This window comes from Mytilus galloprovincialis, chromosome 7, assembly GCF_965363235.1.
Source record: "Mytilus galloprovincialis chromosome 7, xbMytGall1.hap1.1, whole genome shotgun sequence".
Classification (NCBI taxonomy): Eukaryota; Metazoa; Mollusca; class Bivalvia; order Mytilida; family Mytilidae; genus Mytilus; species Mytilus galloprovincialis.
In genome coordinates, this window is record NC_134844.1 from 55,517,227 (window position 1) to 55,533,315 (window position 16,089).

Below are 16,089 nucleotides of genomic sequence, written 5' to 3' on the forward strand. Positions count from 1 at the left end.
AATCGAACCACATCTACTTCTTTTTATTCTATCCAAAACCGGGAATTATAGCTGCAATAGGAATTGTTTTTGAGCGGATTAAGTAAAGAGTGGACAATATTTCTGTACTCAAGTCTAACCAATGGGTTCGAAAAAAAGGGTATAAGAGTAAATATTGATGAGACAACAACCCAACAACACAGACAATCAAGACATTAAAAGTTAAAGGGAAACTTCGCAAAAAAATCAAAAATTGATATTATGTTCATTCTGTATAAAAATGCTCAAATTCATAGATATTAAAGTTTTATTCCGCTAGATAAGCGATCACCATCGATTTTAAATTTAGAGTATCAATTCTCTGCGATCCGCCATTTTGTCTTCTTTCCCGATTAATAAAAACGATATGTCTATAAACCACAAAGAAACAAAACTACAGTAACCGATGTAGTCGTAATTGCGTGTCGATATCTTGTCAATCGTACGGTTGTTTTATCCGACTAACTAACTTGATACGAAAAATATTCTTACTTTTTTTAAATTACCATGGTCTGTTGTTTTTAAACCGTTGATATTGGAATTAGGTGAAAAGTCAAAGTTGAAATCATAAATAAGTGTTCCGTGAAAATTGTTTTCGAAAATCTAATTTGTTCATAATTCTTTAAAGTAATAAACAAATATATTTTGATCTTCCCTCATCTGATCACCAGCATGGCTAAAGGTATTACTTCCAAAGTTATTGTGAGGGGTGTGAGGTGACACGTCCAGGTATTCAAGCGATTTCCTGTCGTGAAAAGGGTGAATTTGGGAAAATGTAATATATAGTCATTGTCAATAGTGAAGGACAGATTGGAACAGACCAGAAATATTGATTTAAAAAAATGTACGCACTTGCCGACGATTCGTTTATACGACTGGATAGAAAGTTACGGAACTATAGCGCAATTTAAAATATATACATGTATACATTGAACATAAGAAAAAAACATATATTTTGAATAAATAGGAGTAAAAGTGTTGTAAATAGACTAGTCCACGTATGCCAACAGTATGTAATCATCGAATGTCGATAGACTATTGTATACCAGAAGAAGAAGAGAACCAATTTGATTTAAATACAGGTCGATGTATAACTTTTGCTTTGGTTCATTGAAGCTGTGGACCTAGTAAAATCACAGATTTATATTTCAATAAGATTGTTCTCGAACAAAGGAAGTAATTCGTCATCACAATTGTTATATATGCCACTGGACGAACACTAATTATCCCCAGGGAATGTGAATATTTTGCTGGGAAACTTTTGAGTATCAAAGTTTCAAATTAATTTCGGGATTTATTTTCTTTCTTGGTATTCAATAACAGAAAAAAGAATAAATTACTTGTTCGCTAAATAGGGGTATTCTTGTCAGATAAAAGACTTTTAGTTATATTTAAAAAATAGGGAAATATGACATTAAATTGGTTCTGTCTTTTTTTTAAACATCGTTAAAAAGATGTGTGTCTAAGGTGAACGCCACAAGAACCCTGTAATACTAGTACGAGAGTATAGCATGTAAACATTCCTTCTCAATAATATGGTTGTATTGGAAATCTTTTCATACAGATTGACAACTCATTGTCCGATATGCATGTAATATTTGCCACATGACGCCCATAGTTCTTTCTACCATCATCATCTTATTCTGTGATATTGCTGTAAACATCGATGGTTCACACCCAAACAAAATGGGAGTAATGGACCTTCAGAGCTTCTCCGTGTTATACACTTGTGAAATATAGAGACGAAATTTCTGTATTGAAATGAATCTACATCTCACAAACAGGATTTTCAAATAACGATTGTGAGTAATCACCTTACAAACCAATATAAACGTATGGCAAGATATAACCATGAAGGAATTTAGTTTTTGTCAGACGCAAGAACTCATCACTATATATATCATAAACGTATACGTATATATATGCATACAGTTTCAAATATTAAGAACAAGCGGTCGATGTCGATAGTCTGTTTTCTAACTGTTCAGAGTTAGACATGTCACTTGTTCATTCTTGGAAGCCTTCATATTCCCCGTCTAACGATGGGAACTCTTTCTGATTGTGTTGACTATAAATGCTTGTATGGTAATTCTGTCGTTTATCTGTACAAGCGGTTGCATTTCCTCTCCTTTCCCAACAAACAAACGAACGAAACGCCACTAGTCTGATTTCTCTGGAGCTCATCCTCAATGGCTCTTATACGTCAGGAAACTTACATGTATACTAATAATGATTGTTTCAAGAACAACGATGTATAGACGAACTATTATAAATTCGTCAATATCAGTTATGCATGACTAAAATATAACTTTTATTACAACTACTGTATTACTTATTTGGATTAATGACGGCTATCATGTTCAACATTGCACAAATATTATCATAGAATTTTAAAAAAAATCCTCAAAAATCCTCAAAAGAAATAATGCCTTAGCTTAGATAATTGATATTCTTTTCACAAAAAGTTCGTGTAAATGATTGTCAAATGAATTTAATTATGTAAGAATAAAATGTTAAAAAGAAACTAAAAAAAAATCATGCATGTTGTATGTTGTATTTTTTTGTCAATTAAAAACTTTAAAATTGCAATAGTTTTATTAGCATTTAAACACAGCCAGATTTGAATACAAGTTAAGAAATTCCGGTAAAGTCAATGATGTACAATGGTATATCAAATTGGGTAATATTGCATTTAGTTTTTATAAAAGATTAAAACTACTATTTTTTGCTTCATATTTGAATCTTTACGCCAATTGCCGCTAAGAAAGTAATCAAAAATTGTTTCCTTTTATTTTTATACACTTTCGGAATTACGAATCTGAATTTTATTTTCAATTAATTTACACAATTTAATTATTGTATCTTTATTCTCATCGTGTATTAAATCTTAATGTATTAACATCGTGACAGCATACTCTTTCTAATCCTTTCTGTTTATCCTTTCCAAATAACAACATTTATACCTGTGTACGCTTGAACTCACACCTGCGGCTAAATAGCTACAAGGTAAACGAATTGACCTCAAGCCGAGAAATATACAGTGACCTTTACAAAATAATATACACACTCTGCTCACACACTAGTTGCATTGAAATGATTATAAAAACAATAACGGTAAATAGAACTGAAATATTTTCAGTTCAATATCAGTAAAAATGTTCAATAAATATTTTATGAAAAAAATCTCAACAATAATTAATTAAATTTATTCAAAAACATTTACTAGAGATAATTTTATAGGAGTTTAATTCAATCAATACAAAACGGTATATGCATATTCATTTTCGATCATTCTTATATTGTGGTTCATACCTTCGACCATTCGTCAGCTGTGCGCTTTTAATTACGTATATTGTTGATAAGCTATAAGAGTTAAACAGATTTTATTTTTTCCCAGAATTCAATAAATCGGGCTAATACGTCACGACCCACTCGAGAATTCAACCAAAAAAGTTACAAATACTTGATTTTCTCCGTTATTAGAAGGAATATAAATTTAAAACTTTGCAAATGTGTTTTTTATGTTAAGATGAACATAATTAGATGATAAGTAAAAAATCGCGGAATTTCCCTTTAACAGTCATATGTTTTTTTTTTTTATTATAGAGAGATCCCTATACAGATTCAGATTCAATATTTTATTAGAGTCTCACCACTTGCAATACATATAATACAATCACCATAATGTATACATTGAATAAAACAGTAATTTTATAAATTAAAATACAAGTGCCATTATATAAAGAATTATGAGAGACTATAGAAATCAATATAAATTATTAACTATATATTTATCATGTCTATAAAACATTTCCATTATGTAAAACTATGAAACTACATTTATCATGTCTATAAAATATTTCAGGTCTGTAAAAACATATTTATCAATTAAGCATATAAAAAACTATTTCTTCTACTTAAAATATTAAAGCAGGTCTTGGCAACCATATCAAAACAATCTGTACTTTTAAAAGGGTATATAAACTTCTCATACACCTTATCAAGCCAAAAAAAAAAAAACGTTCTATGTTTAAATAAAGTAAGGAGCTAATTTCATATTACCTGCCATTAAAAATATCACAAAAGGCACATATATATTTTGTGTGGATGAAAAGTTTAACCATACCATTTTTATAATATCAATTCGTGGAAATCAAACTAAGTACATGCAATAAAAATCAGAACAAGGAAAATACTTCTCTATTTATTAACTATAACTACTAGAGTAGATAATGATCGTTGAATATGCCTTATGTCAAGACCTGTCCAGAGACAAATTCAAGTTCCAAATGTTATATGAATATGAACCGTGCTCTAGACTGATAGTGTCGAGAAAGATTTTTAGCGTGCTAGTTCACAAGGTAACACTCCGTATTAAGACATCATTTAGCAACTCGAGCACATACCAGTCGAGTTTTTTTTACAGATATATCATGTAATGGAGGGAAGTATAACTAAATTATTAATGCCACTTGCTAAGCGGAGGAACAGCAATTCTAAATTTTGACGTATTTGGTTTGACCCGCACCAAGTGCAAAAACATAACCAAAAGAAATCTGAAGCTGTCAGAAAAATATAGTATCATACCAGATAAAACTACATTGTAAAATGCAATAAGTAACCCAAGCTCAAAGAATTTTCCCTTTTATTTTAGGCAGCAAAATGCATTTAACCAATTGATATTATTGAAAACTGTACTTGAAAAACGATGGTCGATTTAAGCGTAGATTTCATGCACGAACGCTTTCTGCACATTTGGTACTCTTGCAGCAATTAATTGAAGGATCCATGTGTGACCAGCTGTTGCAAGGCTAAACTCACGAAGTTCTTTTTTTTTATCCAATATATCCTCATTTTGCAAATTACCATTCCAAGTTCCATGTCCATTCTCCCAGTCGACCTTTTATATTTGCTATGAAAAGCCTACCTATTGTATTTAAGAAATAATTCATGGGGGCTTGAATATATCGTGATTTTACCACGGGTTGGCCCTTTATGACAAATATTTTACCCCTGAGCGATAGCGAGGGGTAAAATATCGGCATAAAGGGACAACCCGTGGTAAAATCTAGGTATATTCAAGCCCCATGAATTATTTCGATTCTGATAGGACAAATACGGCAATTCTTTTGGATCGAAGCGCTCTAGGTGTAGGCAAATATTTGCCGTTCCCATAAATAAACGCACTAATAAACTAGCGTAAAAGAACGGAGTAAACTGCATTAGTGACATGCTTAAACTATTTAAAATAATGTATTTAGACAGTTTTGGATGAATTTGAATGATAATTTATTTATATGTCTTATATGATGTACAATAAAGGGCTTTTGCCACATTTTAGCATCATTTGTGTATGTTTCCTTGTGATGATTTTCGGATTCACAAGCGTGTATTTTCCCGTAAAATGCTTACATTCTAACGTCATTGTTCTATGACGTCGGGTATCTCGTTCATAAAAAAGCATATGACGTGGGAGTACAATCGGAACAGCACTGGCAATATATTCATATTTTACCACGGGTGTGTACTCAAAGCGTTTGAAGGACGTCATGTTAGAATTATAATTAATGTGTTCTCGTTATGAACATACATGAAATATTTGCCACAGGACGTAAAACAAACAACATTTATTAAACACTCATTAATAATAAATATCATGAAAACCATATACGAAGGCAAGATTTGCACAATCCTATAAAGTAATATTTCCATGTATCCGTTTCGATACTTATGGAAACTTTAACGATCCTTTTCAGGTTTGCGTTCAATATCGTAGCAGCTACGTAGTGCGACGTAGATTTATGACTATTGAACGAGTAGCTAGCTTAGCTGCTATTAATATCTACGTAGCAGCTAGGCTAGCCACCCGTTCAATAGTCATAAATCTACATAGCCCTATATAGCCGATAAGATATTGAACGCAACCCAAGGTCGTATTCAATATCGTAGCGGCTACGTAGCTGGTATAAATATCGATGTAGCAGCTAGGCTAAATACAAAGGTTGAGTTCAATATCGTAGCAGCTACGTAGTGATCAATATATATGTAGCAACTGGGCTGAGTTCAATATCATAACATGCAGGTACGTAGCGGCTACATAGCTGCTATATATATCTATGTATATTGGTATTTTACAAACGTTAACAATCGTTAACGTTTGTAAAATACCAACAAAACTGACGAATTCATCTTAGATCACAATACGTATCAAAATTTAATCCTATGGGAGAAAAAATAATCCTATAGGACAAAGTTAATCCTAAGGGAAAACAAAATATCCGACAGGACAAAATTTATCCTAAGGGAGAGAAAAAAATCCGGTAGGAGAAAAAAATATCCTATGGGAGAAAAAACATCCCTCAGGACAAAATAAATCCCTTAGGAGAAAAAATTATCCTAAGGGACATTTGTTTCTGACAAAAAGTCGTTCATGATAATCCTATAGGATAAAAAAAATCCTATCGGATTTAACACTTTTTTTGAAAATCCTACGGGATTTTAAATCCCATAGGATATTAATTTTATCCCATAGGAGATAAATTTTCCTATAGGATAAATAAATCCGATAGGATTTATATATCCCGTAGGATATAAAAAATATCCTATGGGATTATGACTTTATCCTATAGGATTTCTGAAAATCCTGTAGGATTTTTAAAAATCCTATGGGAGAAAAAAATATCCTACAGGATTTTGTCACTGTTTTCACTCCAGTTGCCGAACCGGGCGAGCCACACCAAATTTTTTTTTGTATTGTGTTATTTATCCCCAGAGGTACATTATTGCCAAATTTGGTGATTCTACGACAAAAAAAAGTGTGGTTCCAATTTGCACTTATGAGAAGTGCAAATTAATCCAAGAACATGTTAATAGATGTTTTTCATTATCATTAATGAAATAAATTTCATACAAAAGAATTGACTGTCTTCAGTCTGTATCATGGTTCTTTCAGATCAGTAAAATATGTACCAACATTTTCAAAATTCTAGATGGACACCTTATTGAAAATACAAAACAACGCATAGCCTTAGGTTCTAAAAAATACACTTCGTTGAACATTAAAATTTATGGTTAACCTGTACCCACGAAATACACGAATATTGGTATTATACATATATTGATGAATCCACAGACTGAGTAGACTATATTTTATGAAATATAAATTGTCAATCATGGATTCTCATTGAAAATACATCATGTTACAGCTATATCGAGAGCCTCATACACTGTACACGTATACGCTAATTGGTGTAATGGTTCCAAGTATTCTAACATAAAAAGCTGACTTGAGTATAATATGTACGGGAATATCATGTGACAGTTTCAAACTTACGTGGGTTAATTTGGGTGTCTGCTCTTCCTGTAAAAACATATACTCTATCGTTTTTCATGTTTGAAACTGCATCAATATTGCCTTTACTGGCTTCAGAGACTGTGAGGTGCTCCATTGAGGAGACTGACTCAAACATTGGTATTTTCATGCATGCTAATGCAGCTATAGATGAACCATGAGCACAACCATAAGGAACTGGGGAAAAAAACGCAGCGTCAAAGTCTATTATACATGAATGCACCCTTTTGTCTCAATCAAAAAAGTTAAGAAAGTTACATCATGTTCAATGTAGAGTATGTTATTTTTAATGTGTTATTTCGTTTATAAGATATAAGAAGATGTGGTATGAGTGCAAATGAGACAACTCTCTATCAAAGTCAGAATTTATAAAATTAAACAACTATTGGTGTACGGTCTTCAAGTTCGATAAAAACACAAAAAGTTTGAAATGTTTTGCTCATTAGTTTGTTTTTTGAAATTATATACGATATATTGACCAAACAAAGAAAAATGACTAAGGCCGTGTTCACACCAAAACGCCGTGTACAGTAAACATCTTAACATTTGGTTTAATGTAATGTACACTAGTTTTACATTAAATTTAATAAAATTGAGAATGAAAATGGGGAATGTGCCAAAGAGACAACAACCCGACCATAGAAAAAAACAACAGCAGAAGGTCACCAACAGGTCTTCAATGTAGCAAGAAATTCCCGCACCCGGAGGCGTCCTTCAACTGACCCCTAAACAAATATATACTAGTTCAGTGATAATGAACGTTGTTCACATCTATACGACTTGTTTAGCTACCTGTACATATAATTTGTTCACACTTGTAAACCAACTATGGTTTCACGCCATTATTCCGACAGCCCATTAGTCCGACAACCCATTAGTCTACAACCCAATAGTCCGACAACCCATTGCTCCGACAACCCAATACTCTGACAACCCATAAGTCCGACACTTATCAAGTACAGGATATCAGGGTAAAATAAAATTTGTCTGTCTGTATTATTACGTTTAGATATGTAATAACATATTTTAAGAAATAACTCCGCATATATAACATAAGTTTAAGGTAGTTCGAATACTTTCTATATACTCAATTCGAAATCTGAATAAATATAACAGAAAAGAATATATACGCATTTTGACTGCTCAAATATTTCATTTTCCAAATTAAAGGATCTTTAAAGAGCATATAAATCAAGAACAACCATTGATGATACGAGCTACTGACGATACCCCGCCAAAACATTTCGGTAAACAGGAAGTTTTTGAGTTACGAATCTGAAAAAGCACCTCACAGTATAACTGACTTATTCAAACTTTAAAACCAAATTTCAGAAATCATTGTATTGTAGTTCCTGAGAAAAATGTGACGAAAATTTTCAACTTGGCTGTCATGTAATAAGTAATGAATTTGAAAACGCATCACACGATATAGACGACTTCAATAAACCTTTCAGTAATCCTTGTAATGTAGTTTATGAAAAAGATGAAACGAAAATAATTATGGACGGTTGGACGTATGGAAAGACAGAGGAAGAACAGTAAACACCCACTTTTTCGACGCGGCAGTCTAATGATTGGGTCAACATTAAGACATTCCAATACTAATATGATATAATTATCTTTATAGCAATATAAGCCTCAGTCACAATCGGATACAAAGACAAAATAGGAAAAAACAACTAACACATTGATATTAAATAACAGTCAGTATCAAGACATGTACTACATAATTAAAAAAAACTAACATTGTAAATAAATTATAATTTTCCCCCCATAATAGTAAAGTTTTCTTGTGTTAACATAGATAATTTATCATATTTATCTAACTTTTTAAAGTTCTTACATGTGCTAGAAATATGGTGAAAGAGTTCCTCCCTCAAATTATTATGAAGTGAGCATTCGATTGAAAAATGACGCTCATCCTCAACCTTATCAGCTGTACAATATGATATTTTGAGTATCTAGCATTTTCAATTCTTAATGTAATGGAAGAGCGGGCGTATGACATTTGCGCCAATTTAAAAAAAAATCATTCTTTCATTTGCGCAGATTTCATTTTTTTATTTGCGCCGATTTTATATTTGCTCCCAATTCGATTTACAGGTAAGTTCATACTTGTACATGTACTGATATGTATCTTTTAGGCCTTCGTTCACCTCCCCGTGGTGAACAGGGGACAACAATTATATACAAGTTATGATTGAAATTTATTACATTTGTACAAGTGGCTAACGGAAGAGGTCTATAATGATAAATGAAAAATAACATGGAGAGTTGTCTCATTGGCACTCATACCACATCTTTTTATATATATTCACCTGAAATTTACCTGTAAAAAAATAGGCGCAAATGAAAATGAAAATAGGCGCAAATGAAAATAAAAATCGGCGCAAATGAAATGCAGATCGGCGCAAATGCAAAAAAAGACAATTTGACAAAGACACAAGCGGGACAATAATGTCACACATTGTCTTCGATTTTTTACTAGTTTGTTATTGGCTTTTATACTGCACTCGTTCTAATTGAGCAGTCAAAATGCATAAATATTTATTTCTATGACATATACGGTCACTGACCCGATATCACTTTTCCTTATGAATATTAAGTTAGAAGTTGCCGAAATATTCATGTCCGTCATATATGTTTTTCGTAATAAGTTTTGTTGTAAATCATCATTCCTGCATCTCTACCAACCATAATAAAAGAGACATATTTTTTCTAGATTTTAAAATAAGCTCAGGATATAAAATCGGTATCCCTACAAATATATAAAGTTTCATCTCTCAGACTATGTCTGATCGATCGCTATTGGAAGTGCTTTGTACTGTCTCCGTATTTCGTGGATTCACATTCCCGAACATGATACCGTTTTCATAATTGGAATTGCTCATCTTTTCTGAGCACATATTTCATCCTATTTGTCATCTTATTTTTAAGGATCTGGGTATGTATTTGTCTCTTTGTTTTTCTCATTTTGACTGACGCTTCATTAGCCCATTATTTCTGCGACAAAATTTAAATAAAACTCAGATGAGTGATACAAGTGAGAAAGTGTTGCGACCAAAGAGGGCGGGTAGTGTTATATATCCAACTCCGATATATTTATTTATGTAGTTAATAGTGCGGATATGTCATTTAAATGTTCAATACGTAGAACCGAATTCAAATTTTTTAAGCAACTTTTCTAGCAGTTAGGGAACGACCATTTGACTTTAAATAAAAAGGGGGGATGGATTTTTCCACAATTTAATTAAAAAAAAAAATCGGGTCATACAGATGATTAGAATGAACAAATATTCTGAATCCAAAGTTTCCCCATACATTCAGTATAGTGTTAAATATTGAATTGGTACCATCGAAAACAAAACTAAATATAAACTTTCGCGCGAGAAAAAAAAATAGACCCAGAACACCCTTCCCCACTTTAAAAAAAAAAGTAAAGTGGTTGCTCCTTTAAGAAATTCATTTTGGAGGATTTGCAGTAGTTTAAAGATGTCTCGATTAAGCACTTAAAACGTAGGCTGCATCAGCGTGCTTACAGACGAAGAAAAAAGAATTGCGATGTTAAGGATCACTACATTTCTATCTTTTCTGTTTGTTTCAAATTGTATTTTTTCTCCAAGGAGTATTTTGCAAAGGGAGGGGGTAATAAGGCTACGTAAAGTGCTTTTATAACAAATACATATATCAAGTTTAGACAAGTATTTTTGTAAAGAACTTTATTAATAAGTGTTATAAGTATCAATTTTATATAAAAAATTATTATTATGTTTAGTTTATGTGTGGGTTACACTAACATAACACCGAGTTTAGGTCAATGTGAACACGGCCTAACATACGTTTCCGGAAGTACACTTGTTCTATGTCTCAAATGTATGTCTACCAAAACTTTTATTGAGATTTATTGAAGAAATGTTTGCAATAGAGAGAGACTAAGCTCTTAGACTAAGTCTGCACTCAAAACATTTTAATAATGTGGTGTGTTGCTTGTGTTGATTTAATTTGACGTTATATAAGTCACCTTGTATGAATATATGAACGGAGGAATTGTGCTTGATACATGTACTTACTTTTCGAGGGTGCTGTCAATTTTTGTTAAGTTAACTTTATTCTATTAACAGAGTATAGAGACTAGAGGGGATTGAATTATATTGGAAAATATGGTCGTCTGTACATACTTGTATTGGATAACAAATGCCTAGTATTATACATGAATGCATGTAATATGTAAATTTGTAGGTATGTATGAAAATTGTCCGTTACTCAAAAGCTATGTGTTCATAATGTAGTTCAATGGAATAAAATATACCGGTTTATTTAGAGAATCTTTGAGAAGAAAGGTACCCGTGTCACGACTTCAAAGAAGACAGTTAATTTGAAATTCGCTTGACTGATGTCTAATTGAATTCATAAGCGAATCTTTTAAAACATCTAGTTTGCAGATGTTGTTCACCAAATGGTATACAGGAATTAAATACGCACCTCCAGCAACCACTCCTACGCCAATAAAGGAAGCAGAATGTATCACGTGCATTTGTGTAGCGAATCCAGCACCAGAAGATATACCGGAAATAGAAACTTTGTCGACGTCAACATTGTAGGAACCTTAATTTATATAAAAAAAAATAATATAATTAATGTCGGTAAATCAACAATATGTAGCACTTTTTATGAATCCTAAAAACAACCGAAACTTTTAAAATTCTAATATTTCAATAACGCAAAAACGCGATTGCATCGTTTTCAACAATGAATGTGAAACAGGAAAATGATTTACATCTTAAAACATGATTAAAATCTCTAAAAATGATTTACATCTTAAAACATAATTAAAATCTCTAAAAATGATTTACATCTTAAAACATAATTAAAATCTCTAAAAATGATTTACATCTTAAAACATAATTAAAATCTCTAAAAATGATACATACCTAGTCGAGAAGATTTGCACTCTTTTAATAGAACTACTAGAAGAAGTGAAAAGAACAAACTTGTGCTTAGCATCGTCTTCTTGGCACTATTTCTGCTAATATATTATGTTGAATGTTTATGAACTATACTATATGTGAATTATTTATATAAGTTATTTGGCGGTCGAACCTTATCAGGTTAGTTCTGTATGACAATATAATCTCAACGGAGATTCACGTTTACTAGCACGTTACCATGCATGCGTAGACAAAGCAGTTACATAAACGGTACGCCAATAGTATTCCAAATGGAAAAAGTAAAGTAAAAAAAATACACAAGGAGATTTAATAAAATATTTTAGATTATTATTTTGATTTACTATACACCAAGCTCTGAGTCTTCACGTTTGTAGTTTTGAAAGTTACAAGAAAGGAACGTTTGTATAAAATATGAATAGTCCGATCAGCAAATACTATAATACAATGTTCAAAAGGAAAATTGAACAACAGTAGTATAAATTGATCAAAATATTAAACTATCCGCAAAACCGACTACTGTTGAAGACCGTACTTTGACCTATAACAATGGTTTACTTTTACAAATTGTGAATTGGATGGAAAGTTGTCTCATTTGCACTCATACCACAGCTTCTTAGATCTAACAATACAACTGTGTCCGTGCTGTTTGGTTGCTGATTTATTGACGAATCTCACACGAGGGTCTGGATGTGGGATGGGTGCTTCATTTCTTTATTCTTTAGTGTTTTGTGCCATTTTCTGAGCGGCAACTCAATTCTATTTTTTCGTTGTGCGTTATTTATTATTCTTTATGTTTCAGCATTATGATCAATTCGACAAAGAAGCAAAAATCAGATTTTTTTTATCTTATTTTAACCGCATGTTTCTCAAAACAAAAGACAGCTACTGCTACAGAAAAGATATAAAGAATAAATTTATTGATATTTTTTAAGCGAAATCAATTCTACACCAAACATATTTCCAAAATATTTTAGAAAAAGAAGATGTGGTATGATTGTTTATGAGAAAAATTCTTCACAAGAGACTAAATGACACAGATATCAATAACTATACATGTAGGTCACCGTACGGTCTTCAACAATGGACAAAACCCATACTTCATTGTCTATAAAAGGCCTCGAAATGACAGATGTAAAACAATTCAAACGATAAAACTAACGGTCTAATTTATGAACAAAATAATGAACGAAAAACTAATATGTAATATAACAGCAAACGACAACCACTGAATTTCAGGCTCCTGACTTGGGACACTCACGTAACGAATGTGGCGGGGTTAAACATTTCCTCTTTTGGGACAGTGGTACAAAACTAAATCCAAAAACTGTACAAGACAATAAACAAACAACGTAATTATCTAGAATAAGTACTCAACTGCAACAAACACCAACCACTCAATGACAGGCTCCTGACTTAGGAATGTCATATATATAGAATGTGGCGAGGGGTTAAACGTGTAAGGGGAAACCTACCTCCCCTAACCTGGGACAATTCATACACATTTTTGTAACGCTACACTTCTAAAATAGTAGACATTGACGAACATACAACATGTAACCGAAAATTTTACCTTTGACATTTAACCTAGACACACAGCAGCAATAATTATTGCCTTTCTTGTGGTTGTTATACATATAGCTTAATTCATGCATTATCGTTTAGGCCATCCACAGAGTTTTCATCCAGAAATTCCTCCAAGTCATTCAGGTATAAGGCAACGAGAAAAGGTGACATTTGTTTCTCCCTGTCTTACACCTACCTACCACGGGAAACAGTCTGTATTTAGTTCTCCATTTTTAATACAAGACTTAATATCCGTATACATGCTCAATATAACTTTGAAAATTTTCCCACCAATGTTATATTTTAATCATTTTTGCCATAGTCCCACCCTCAACACTGTATCAATAGCTTTTCGAAAATCTACAAAAGCGCAAAATAATTTCTTTTCCGAACTCAAAAGCATTCATGATAAACATACTATCTCGGATTATGCCTCTTTCCATACGTAGTTAACTGAAGTAAAATATGATTGGTTTGTGTGGCTGGTTATACTTTCTTATATTTATTGTAAATTGTTTAATCACTTTAGTGTATAACTAATAATCTTATAAATAACAAGTCATATTTATTTATTATATCTATCCGAAAGCAAAAAGAAAGAAATGTCATACCATATTTATCATGTTTATAAATCATACGCATTTAACCTACATTGTAATCCCTATTCTCATCTACAGCAGGGATTTATGTATAATTGTTCTTCGTGCATGTATTTGAGTCAACTGGTTCTTGTTTTCTAGAGCAAAAAAGTGCGAAAAGTCAAAGAGAGACAAACGATACTGAAAGGACATCCAAACTAATAAGTTATGTTAAAAAAAGGTAACAACTCAATTACAAAACACGACAAAATGCTATAGAAAAAAAAGGTATACCAAACACAACAAAAAAAACCAACTAAAGACTGCACCCCACCAACATAGAGGATGAACTTATGTGTTTCGGAAGAAGGGTCAGCATTTCCTAGTTTTAGGAGGTTTTTCATGTAATGTTTTCAAAGTTTAAAATATATTTTTGGTATTTAGGGGGAAAACGTTGCATTCATGATGGAAATTGTTTAAATCTTAATAATAAAATTATCTTTAAGCTAGAATAAGAGGACACCTTATCATCCTTAAGGTTAACTATTCATTAACAAACTGATTTTGAATTGCTACTTTTCTATTTAAACATTTAAAGGAATCAACAAAAATGTTTTTGACCTTTACAATACATGTACATGTAAACATACACTAAATCAATACACCATACATGCAATCTGCGTATTTACTTTTAACAACAGAAGTACAATGTACATGTATTGGTGGGCTATAAACGACTAATTCGAGATAGTCTTCTAACACAGACTTTACAATAACTTGTAATTGTGATAACAACAGAAGATAAAAGGTATTTATATCTAAGTCTTGGTTTTTCTTGATCTTTGTGTACGCATTTTATAATATTAAAATAACTACATGTATAAAACAAGTGCCTAACAAGATTGTGTGAGGTAGACGAAATTGACCTTAAAACGATCGCATTGTCTTTTGATGTCCAAAAATAGGCAGATCGTACATATAAGGATCTTATGACTACATAAATTTGGCATTTATTATTATTATACTGAATATTCGAATGAAACTGAAAAATGTATTTTTTTGTTAGGATAAACAACAATTTTACCTGGCGTAGCCGTGCGTAAAATGTTTTTTCTGCATTTATCGAAAAATGGCGTTTTTAATGGAATAGAACGTAAATACAGTAAACTTTCCCTTTTTTCTCCGCAATAGGCTTCAAAAATATTTTATCTAATGTGAATTCGAAAAATTATGTGAAAATATATAAAAGTGGCAATTGTTACCTTTCATACCTTAAGTTTCATTGATAAAACGTAATATGGACTGGTCCAGTGTCCAGTATGCATGTCATTTAATTTACTGTACACATTCACGCACGGTCTGATTTAATCAATATACTCGTACGAAAAGCATGAACAGTTTGAAGGTAATCAAAGTTGAAGAACTTAATCCAATCAAATTGCATAAGATTCAATAACAATGTCCAGTCCACATTATATTAAGTAATAAGGGTAAACTGCGTAGAAAAAAAAGACAGATATTTTAAGTTGATATTTATGCAATAACGAATTAAAATATGTCGACCAAAAGTTTTGGTACAATTTCAAAAATTCATCGTTCTGTATTGGTATAGTTTTCGGACCATTCATTG

At 31.9% G+C, this 16,089-nt stretch overlaps 1 protein-coding gene across 1 annotated transcript in view; it reads right to left on the reverse strand.

The window, feature by feature from the left end:
• LOC143084224 (poly(3-hydroxybutyrate) depolymerase-like) overlaps positions 1–12,373 on the reverse strand; it is a 33,113-nt gene extending 20,740 nt beyond the window's left edge. Inside the window, exons 1-3 of the mRNA XM_076260634.1 lie at positions 12,301–12,373; positions 11,852–11,974; positions 7,352–7,546 (exon numbers count right to left, since the gene is read on the reverse strand). Of these exons, the coding sequence (XP_076116749.1) occupies positions 7,352–7,546; positions 11,852–11,974; positions 12,301–12,373 (391 nt within the window). The remainder of the gene's footprint in view (positions 1–7,351; positions 7,547–11,851; positions 11,975–12,300) is intronic.
• Positions 12,374–16,089: the final 3,716 nt, after the last annotated feature.